General features: G+C 41.0%; 1 protein-coding gene across 1 annotated transcript in view; it reads left to right on the forward strand.

The window, feature by feature from the left end:
* Ryr3 (ryanodine receptor 3) overlaps positions 1-10263 on the forward strand; it is a 530745-nt gene that overhangs the window by 200791 nt on the left and 319691 nt on the right. Inside the window, exon 3 of the mRNA XM_055599056.1 lies at positions 408-515. Coding sequence (XP_055455031.1) covers positions 408-515 — 108 coding nt within the window. The remainder of the gene's footprint in view (positions 1-407; positions 516-10263) is intronic.

The following is a 10263-nucleotide window of genomic DNA, read 5'->3' on the forward strand; positions in this document are numbered from 1 at the left end:
TTTCTTTCTTTCTTTCTTTCTTTCTTTCTTTCTTTCTTTCTTTCTTTCTTTCTTTCTTTCTTTCTTTTCCTTTCTTTCTTTCTTTCTTTTTCTTTCTTTCTTTTTCTTTCTTCCTTCCTTCCTTTCTTTTTTCCCTATCTCTTCTTCAGCAGGACTATATGTGTATTCTTTACCCTTAGGTATCACCAGGCTTCAATCAAGCTGATCCTGACATTTTGGGCATGGTTCTCCTGGTGCTTTGCTCCTTCTCATCCTTTAGAATCCAGATCAAGCCCCATCTTAACTTGTATCACGGAAAAGCTACCTTGTTACATTTCTATTCATCCATGCAGCTGTCATTTTAGTTTGTAGGCGCCACTTTGTGACTGATATGATCAGGCATCCTCACTCTGGTTTTATTTCCACAGTACATTCCTCCAGATCTCTGTGTCTGCAATTTCGTGCTGGAACAGTCCTTATCTGTCAGAGCACTGCAAGAAATGCTTGCGAACACCATTGAAAATGGCGGAGAAGGGGTGAGTACCTGAATTGTGCCCTGGATTGGAAATCAGTCAGCCCCCAGCCCCGAAGCATATTTGACATCTCATCCCTCCAGTTTAGAACTGAAAAACCTTTTTCCAAGTTTAGATACCTCTTACTCAAAAACTTTGATCCTTTCTCCTTTGAAATGACCGGCTCCCCTCAGAAAATAAATGAGTACACCACTACTGCCACAGCCTTTTCACACTCTCTTACCCCCAAGTCTACCAGGGAACATAGAAAGGCCAAGAACACCTTGAGATTAAAAAAAAAAAAAAAAAGCCTGTGAGGCAGATGCTTTGTGCATGGAGAACCTTGCTGAGGTTTAGTGACTCTAGGCTGAACACAACCAGGTTTCAACAGTTGGGGGAGGTCTCCTGTAGAATTCAGGCTTAATTCACTGATGATGAGCAAATACAAGGCTCCCTTAAAACTCTTGTCGTCACAGCTGTTAAACCGGGAACAGTGCTCTGTTACCTTCCAGGGGGTTCTCCGGTCAGAGGGTTGCCCAGATATTTCACAGTTTTTGATCTTCCCATCCCCGAATGACCCACTCATTTATGTCTGTTGATCACTGAATTCTATCATTGTAGTGGCTGGACACTCGAAACCAAAGTCTCTGCCCCATGTCCATTCCCCACTCTCCATCAGATGACGCTGTCTTCTGGGATGCTGCAACAGCCTATTGACTGTCTTCATTCTTCCTGTACTAACTGCTTCCTCCCAGCAGTCATGAAGCCTCTTCTAAAATGTTTGCCCAGTTAATTGTATTCCCTTCTTTTGAGTTCCTTCATTTCTCTAGTACTTTGAGATGAATTCTAAACCCACAGCTGAAAGCCCTGCAGTATTTGGAGAGCCCCATTCAGCTTTCTGCATCACCTGCCACCACATCCCCCTCCAGCACTCAATGTCCCAGCCACGCTCAACTCCTTGCACTGCCCACAACATTCCAGGCCTCTTCGCCTCTGATGTTACCTATCAGCTATTTCCTCGGGGTGGCACGGTGTTCCTCCTCCTCTCCCTTCCCTTGTGTAATCCCTCCTCATCCTTCAAGGAACCAGTTTAGCTATTAGATCAGCACAGAAGCCCACACGACCTTACAAGTGCTACTTTACCAAATATAGACAAGATCCAATAGTTATTTCTTGTCATCTTATTATTGTTATTATTATTAACTATTCCTCACTGGAAATCTTAGAAGAAGAATTTTCTAAAAGACAAACACAGATGGCCATAGTATTCTCAAAATTATTATAGTTTTAGTATCCATTGGTGACTCCTCAAAACACTTACCTGGATAACGGCTTCAGGCACTAGAAACTATTTGCAATCCTCTCACACTTCCATCTGGGCTCTGCCTTTAGTGTGAGAAATGCTATTTTTATATAATCTCCCGAGTCTGTTTGTTCTGCTTTCCTGAAGTGACTGTGCACATTTACTATTAGCCGTTAATTTGATTTTAGATGATAATACTCAGCAGAGAAGAAAAAGAAGTTTAAAAAATAAAGAGGAAAGAATAAAGAAGGAAGCGAGCTAACACGACAGAGCATAATGAGACCCAGGGGAGCCTGGGGATGTGTGAACAGGATGCTGCCTCCTTTTGATGACATCCCATTCTGTTTGGAAATGGCCATTTACTGCTTTTAAATAAGTATTACTTTCAGTAATGATCACGACTGCTACCAAACAGAATGCTTTGAAGAGTGTAATTTTTTTTTTCCTTCTAGTCAAAAATTGCTCCTTGTGTGCTGCACCTGTTCACCGCTATGCTGCAACTGGGCATTTTAAAAAATGATTTCTGTGTTTGTTCTTTTACAGGATGAGTGCACACATGCTTTTTTTTTTCCTTGCGAGAATTTACTATTCTGCAGCAATTTCTCTTGCAAACAGAGAAAACAAAAGTACCTAGCCAGATTTAACAGTGGAGAATTATTATTGAAGTGTCCTCAGCTGCAGCAAGTGGCATGTGAGAGCCAACTGTATGTTGAAAGGGAGAATTAATTCCGAGGGCCTCTGGACAGGGAGGTCCATTGCCTTTCGGAGTGTGCACAAGCTAATCTCACTTTTGGATCACTTGTCGAAAAAGTACAAGGTGTTAATATGGTGATATAATCCTAGCTTGCTTAAATATACACCAAAGCCCTATAGCAGGATAGCCAGGCTACACCAGAGTAGCCACAGCAGGTATGTAAGTGTGAATGTTTTTAGCACTTATTGGTAAAAAGCCACTGCTGTGAGCTGTTCAAAACCTTGCCTCAGCGACTTTTTCAGAAAGCCTCTTTGGCTTCCCAGGACCATTGTCCTTCCGAATATTAGCCTGAGGGCACCCCCGTCATCCCTCACCTTGTAAGACCAGCATATCACATCATTCCATTCTTAACTGAACATCCCATGGCACAATGGTAGCATGTCTCATTCCATTAAATTCTTAATTAGCTCAAGTTGACCTTGATTTTTATTTAGAAGGGAGAAAACCAGTAACCATGATTCTGAAAGATGCTCCCATTCATTTTTTTAATCTGAAGGTGGTTATCAACTGCTATTACGAAACCAATAATATTTTTGTGTTCATTGAATAACAAATCTTGGTAAATTGTTCTTGCCTGTAAATGCTTGTCAAAACCTGCTCTTTAAATCTGCCCTGCATTAGAATTCTCCTTGCATATTCACTTGTGGCAGGCAGCAAAGCAGAGAGACAGATGGTTTAGGTTTGGTGCTAGCACTGAAACCCCTTAGAGATATAATTCCAGGCAAATCTCTTGCAGATCTGGGACTTCGGTTACAACAACTCTGAAAGAGGGCATTGTTTTTATGTTCAATCCCTGCACTAAATTAAAATGGGAAGGTGTCAATACCTCACTTCCTCTGGAATAGCTTCTTGGCTACAACCCATCACCGACTCTCCATGGAAATGTTGACCTGTTCGTATCAGCCATCATGCTTAATGCTTTGACGCCTACATTTAGACAGAATGAATAAATGTGTTTGTTCCTTTTCTCCTTTGGTGTGAGCAAAGTCCACCCAGAACAGCATCTCTGAGGGAGGAAGCATTGATGATCTACTTTAACCTTTGGAAACCTGGTTCTCCTGGAAAATCCTGTACAGAAGGAAAGTTATTCCATTGTTTCTACAAGATTTGTTTCTTCAAATAGCAAGCCATTATTTTTGAGAAACCAAATATTGTTATAAATGAGGGGACCATTAACTAAGGGTTCTGTGATATTTTTTTTCACACACCCAACTTGTCAAACATATTTATTTTCTTTCTCTTTTCCCTGTACCTTCTCACTATTCTTCCAAAAGTTACGATGTGTTTAGGGATTTTGTGCTGATGGATGAATTTAAGTGTTTCCTCGGTAACATGGTATTTATGAAGAAATGAATTGTTAACTCACATTTCATTTTTGGACTAGATTTTTTGATAATATGGTACTGACTTAAGATATCCCATCTTGAAAACATTACTTCACATTTAAAAAAAAAACCTTCTTTAATAAAAAAAGAAAAGATGATTAATTTATTACAATAATCCTAAGAGAAATCCTAAGAAATTTCAAAACACCTGGTATAGGGGCTACTATTTTTCTTTGGGTAGCTTTTTCTAATGTGAATAGTATCATGGAAAAGTCAGAATTAGGCTACAATGTTTGGTATGTTTACTGTTTCTTAGTGACATCAGCACAAAACAACAGAAAAATGGCAGCATACTTTAGCACGAAATGCTACTTCTTATTCTAGCTAGGATGAAATGGTCATCTGATTGGACAGCTCTGCCCGCCAGATTCTCACTGGGTTCTGTTTTTGTTTTCCTTAGTAAGCCTCAGCCAATCCCTCAAATGAGTTGAACTTTCAGCAAATCCTGTGCTCACTGTTTTGTTTCTTGTTTTGCTAGCTCAGTGACCTCTCGGAATGGGTATGTTTCCCCCTCCTTAATATACATGTACTTTGCATGGACAACTGACTCCAGCTGTCTTTGCTGTGACCTGGGCCTTTCGCTTGTCAAGTGTTCAGGGTACCTCCATTCTATGTGCTTCTGCTGTTTTGAAAATAAAGCACTGTTGCATACACATTTCAGGCTCGTAGAGCGGAGAGGTGGCTGCACACTTAGAAATCCCAGCCAGGCAGCTTGCTCTACCACTGCCCTGCATCCGAGAGAACAGCTTGTCTGTGGACTCGCGGTTTTGTTTCCTTCCTTTCTTTTTGTCAGTCCCCCCCCCCCCCCCACTTCAAGATGTTGAAAGTTGTTTTCAAAGTCTCTCCTTGTTCCTTCTTGATGTGGTCTAAATAGCTTGTGCCCTTAGATTTCAACCTGGTGTGACGGCAGAAGCGTGCAGCCTTGCCTTCATTCAAGCTTCTGGATGCTTCAGACTCCTGGTTCTATTATGCAACTCCAGCTCTGCTCATCCATAAGGCTGGAATTCATAATAAAAATGAAAAAAGCTAGTTTGCTATTCTTTCTTTTTTTCTCTCGTGTGCTATCTCCCCAGAGTGACCCAACAGAACAATTAAATGTTAATGTCAACAATTAAGAATAGCCATTAAGGTTAACTAGCTTTTTACATTTCTTCATATCCCCATAGAAACATTTTCAAATGAAACACACACACACACACACACACACACACACACACACACACACACACACACACAGCATTTTTGAAGCTGAGGATCTTCTAAAATCCTCCACTTTGTAGCTCTTGCTGCAGCTTTGGCGTAATTGCCTGTTTTGTGATGATACCATCCTCTGCTGGCGTTAACACTGCACATGAGTTAACCAGTATGCCTATGTGGTCCTGATGGAGTCTCACACCCGTGATAACATTTAGCTTTGCTGATTGTTACAGGAACCCTAGGGTTCTTGCCATTCTTGCTTGTACACATTGAAATGCTGGTAGAAAAGCTTTGTCAAATGACCATAGTCATCTCAGAAAGTGTGGCTTTCTGATTAAGAAAAACAAAAGCTGTGTGTTTTGTCTTTTGTTTTCTTTTTAAAAACATTTTCATGGAGGCAAACAGGGTACACATCAGAAGAAGGAGAAAGCAGGGAACAGGACAGGAGCCTACCACAGAGGGCCTCTGAAAGACTCTCCCCAGCAGGAGATGGAAACAGATGCTGAGACTCAGCCAAACTTTGGGCAGAGTGCAGGGAATCTTATGGAAGAAGGGGGAAATAGAAAGACCTGGAGAGGACAGGAACTCCACAAGGAGAGCAACAGAACCCTCCCCCCAAAAAAAATCTGGGCACAGGGGTCTTTTCTGAGACTGATACTCCAACCAAGGACCATTCATGGAGATAACCTAGAACCCTTGCACAGATGTAGCCCATGGCAGCTCAGTGTCCAAGTGGGTTCCCTAGTAAGGAGAACAGGGGCTGTCTCTGACATGAACTCAGTGGCTGGCTCTTTGATCACCTCCCCTGATGGGGGAGCAGCCTTACCAGGCAACAGAGGAAGATAATGCAACCAGTCCTGATGAGACCTGATAGGCTAGGGTCAGATGAAGGGGAGGAAAACCTCCCCTATCAGGGAACTGGAGGAGGGGCATGAGAGAAGAACAGGGAGGGAGGGCCAGATTTGGAGGGGATGAGGGAGAGGTCTAAAGCTGGGATACAAAGTGAAAAAAAATGTAATTAATAAGAAATAAAAAAGTAAAAAATTATTTTCAGGGAAAAATGTAACCATGTTTATAAAACATCCATAGGTGATAAAAAGAATAATTTGGGTATCTGAGCTTTTTTCAGTGCATTGATCTGTTGTCATGAGAGATTTTGTAGAAGATGAGTAATTTTTGTGGTGGGGAGAGTGATGGTTGTAGCCTGGAGGAGTCATAACTGTTAATTGTTAGTTATGTGGATTTAAAGGCAATCCCTTATGATGCTTGTCTACCTCTTACCAGTAAAGCACATTTGGAATTCAAGAAACCCTAAGAGAATAGAAACCCTTCCATTTATTTAGTAGATAATTTTTTGATCGTGTAATTCATTTTTAATAGCTACCAGAGTTTTAAATTATATATTGAGGAGAGAATTGATTGAACTAGAGAAAACAACTTGCTTCTGTTTTGTGAATGATTAGTAAAAACACCAATTTGGATATTTGAGTAAACAAAAATTAGTCTAATACCAGAGAGTCCCTGTTCCCAGTGAAGTACTGTAATCTTCTCTTCAGTAGGAGTGGCAACTGGGGAGTGGGACCCTTGCTGAAGAAAGCAAGAATAAAGACCAAAGGCCTAGAATATCCCAGGTGTAAAAAATGACCCCTGTTCTACAGAGGTTAGTACAGTTGTTTGCAAAGATGGAAGCTGACAGTATGTATTTCTCTCTTTAGCTGTTGTTTCCTTCAGGTTTGCACTGAGCATGCTTGGGTGAGCAGAGGGTGCCAAGACAAACTAAAGCTCTGTTCCAAAGGAGAGAATTAAGACTAGGCCCTCAGGAGTTTGCTTTAGAAAACCTTTCCCTTGCTGACTGGCCTGAGTCCTTCTCTCTGGGTGTGGGAGGGGCAGGAGATGTAAATTCATGATGGGACCGCTTCTCAGTATTGCTGTTTTCATATCTTTGCTACAAGGATTGAGCAGAACATACCGCTTTTCTGTGTGTTTATCTCAATCGCTTTCTAAAATTATGGCTTGTTTTTAGAAATGTTCAGCTATTTCTTAAGTACAGAAATTTCCAGATTTTATTTTTTTTTTATAGGTACAGATAACTCAACTGTGATTACTGAGTCAGCCATGCAGAGAAGGCTGTGGTGTCGATTTTCTAAAACGAAAGGCTTCACTCTGCAGTTCAGAGCACAGCCGCAGAGGATAGAGACACGGCGTCCCAGCAGGCCTGAACAACTGTGTCTCCATTCTTTGCTACCCTGGCAACTTTACATTTTTATCTTCCCCGTGAGCTTTTTCCATGCCAGCTTAGTGAAGACTATCCGTAAATGCCTATCCGAGTTTAGAATTTACCTGGATTTCAGAATTAATGATCCCGGTGCCACAAATGCATATTCTTTCAGCCTAGAAATGGGCCCATTAGACTCTCTATCAGCATAAACTATGGCTTCCTACCACTGGAGGATAGAAAGAGGATGTTGAACAGTAAAGCATAGCAAACCCTTTTGCGCTGCTGAGTTATCAAGTCTGTGGTTAGTCTTGACTCCACATTTGCAGCCAGCATATTGTCATGACGGACATAACCCCAGGAATAACTCAAAGCCTGAGAAGATTGTAGATACCAGGAATGATAACTCTGTGGCCCGAGACATTTGACTCGGGTTGCCAAGAGGATGAACAACTGCAGCCTCCCAATCCATCATTGCTCCTTGTAGGTATCTGTTCGGATGGGTAGCAGAGGTGTGGAAACCAAGGTACAATACATGATTTACTAGCTGTCTTCAGCCAACGTCAGCGGGGGCGGGGGAAATGAGCTCTGAAATATTCCCAGGCTCATTCCAGCAGATAGTATCAGTTTAACCTACTGCATGGACCTTCTTTCACAACCTGAATCTTTTCCACGAACACAAACCATTTCCAGACACCCCTCTCTCCTCGTGTGGAGCCACTTAGTCTGTGCTGACCTCATCTCTAGCTGTACTGATTTTATCTGTAAATTTTATTAGATTTTATTAGATTCTGCTGTTCCCAGGGCACTGGAAAATAGCCAATTCATAGTGCTAACTCCTTGATCCTATCACGTACAATTCTAATTGGTTTCTTCCTTTAATATTTTCCTTGCAGGAATTTCAACTGCTGTATTATTATGCCAGTCCCTTTTGTCAGTCCATAATTACTTACTTTTCCGTAACCATATAAACTTCATTTTAATGCTTTCCCAAAATGTAGATTTTTTTTTCCTAGTGCATAATAGATATCATTCAACATTTGGAAAGATGGCATTTCTGAGCTTATCCCCTTGCATAAAAGGGATGCATTTATTTCTATCTCTTCATTTTATTTATTGGACTGTGTTATTAAAATGTAATTCTAGCAGAAGAAAAACAGCCTATAGTATGTTTTTTTTTAACATATAATCTATGTTTACTTTAAAAATCCATTCCTTTAGTTCCTCCTTCTGAAGAGTGATGTTTAGACTGCTGTGTCTTAGGAAATGTATCAGGAAAAAAAAAACAAACAAAAGTTTTTCATATTTCACATCTACCATGCTCTGTTCAGTAATGGCTACTTCAATTTTTCCACACATTCCGGTGTAAGACAAAGGTACAACTGCCTCCAGATGATCATGTTTTTAAGAATGGCTATTTCAGTTTTTCTACACATTCTAGTGTAAGACAGAGGTATATCATGGTTTTAACACACACACTCAGAGAGAGAGAGAGAGATCCCTTCGAAGCAAAAAGCATCAGTAAGATCTGCTTTATATGCACAAACTTGATCTGGGAAGAGGAGCTTCAGGCTAAATCCAGAATTTTATCTTCCTTCACACCCCAGGGGCTCCTAAGCAGGAAGCTGCTGAGTCAGATTATATGACATCCCTAGTGTCCCTGAATCTCCTGAAGCCAGGTCCAGCTGGCTTCGGACCATGTCGTTTGTAGCCCGTGAGACCTTGTACGGCATTCTTGTATCAGCTGCTGCACCTGCAGTATTACAGACCGGCTTCACAGAAACAAGCACCACCAATAAGAGACAAGCCAGGTCACCATGTAAACAAAATCAGGGTCAAGACTAAAGTGCACTATCCAGGGTTCTTCCACATCCTAAATAACCCTTCTAATTCGCATCTTTATTTCAAGTAATTAAAAAAAAAAAACTTCAATTTGGGGTTAGCTTAATTTGAAGAACACTGCTACAAAATTTTGCTGAGAAACTCAAATGTTCACAATGACCATTTTTTTTCCAGTGCATACCATCCTCTAGTAAAACAGTATTGTCTTTCTTACATCTTTTAAGATATATTCCAAAATATAGGCATGATTTTGTCTTAGATTCCCAGACAACTCCCTGCTTTACCCAAGCAAGTGTATGTGTGTTTAAGAATGATTACTTTCACAAGACAGAAAATTGAGCAACTCTTTAATGTGTCTTGGAGTTTGTGTCACTGGGAGTAATCACAGGGCTGAATTCTGGCACTAGCTATGCCTGTGTCATTGCTTTGCCAGTCTCAAGCCAACCCCAGCTACTGTGAGATGGGGGGGGGTCTGGTCTTATCAGAAAAAAAGGCTACTTAAATCTCCTTAGTGGCAGTATAAGACTTTATTTGTGTAAAGAATATGGATTAATCATTCACAGCGATGAATAAGGTATTTGTCTAGGCTCCATTTCCCCCTATACCTCGTTTAAATATGAAAAACCTAATAAGACATTTTGTTCTCTCTGAGATAGTAGACATCCTATGGTTCATAGTTGTGTTATGCTATGTTGTATTCCTTCACTCACTTAATAAAAAGCACTTTTGTGATCCTTTCCATCTTCTAGTCTCCTGACATGGCCTTCTAGAGTGGCCATGAGGTCTTCCTTTTCTGACTCTTCAAGCTGCATGCACAGCTATTCGTGTATACTGATAAAGGGGCAGTGAAAGGATTAGCAGATATTAGGATAGAAGGAGCAGCCTGGGAATCCAGATGCTTTCTGGGAACTTATGACAGGAGTCTACCACAAAAGGCATCTGAAAGACTCTACCTAGCAGTGTTTCAAAGCAGACACTAAGACTCATAACCAAACCCTCGGCAGAGTGCAGGGAATCATATGAAAGAAGGGAAGTTAGTATGATATGGAAAGGATAGGAGCTCTACAAGGACCAAA

The sequence above is a fragment of the Psammomys obesus genome, unplaced genomic scaffold, assembly GCF_907164565.1.
Source record: "Psammomys obesus unplaced genomic scaffold, mPsaObe1.curated_primary_1811, whole genome shotgun sequence".
In the NCBI taxonomy this organism is placed as follows: domain Eukaryota; kingdom Metazoa; phylum Chordata; class Mammalia; order Rodentia; family Muridae; genus Psammomys; species Psammomys obesus.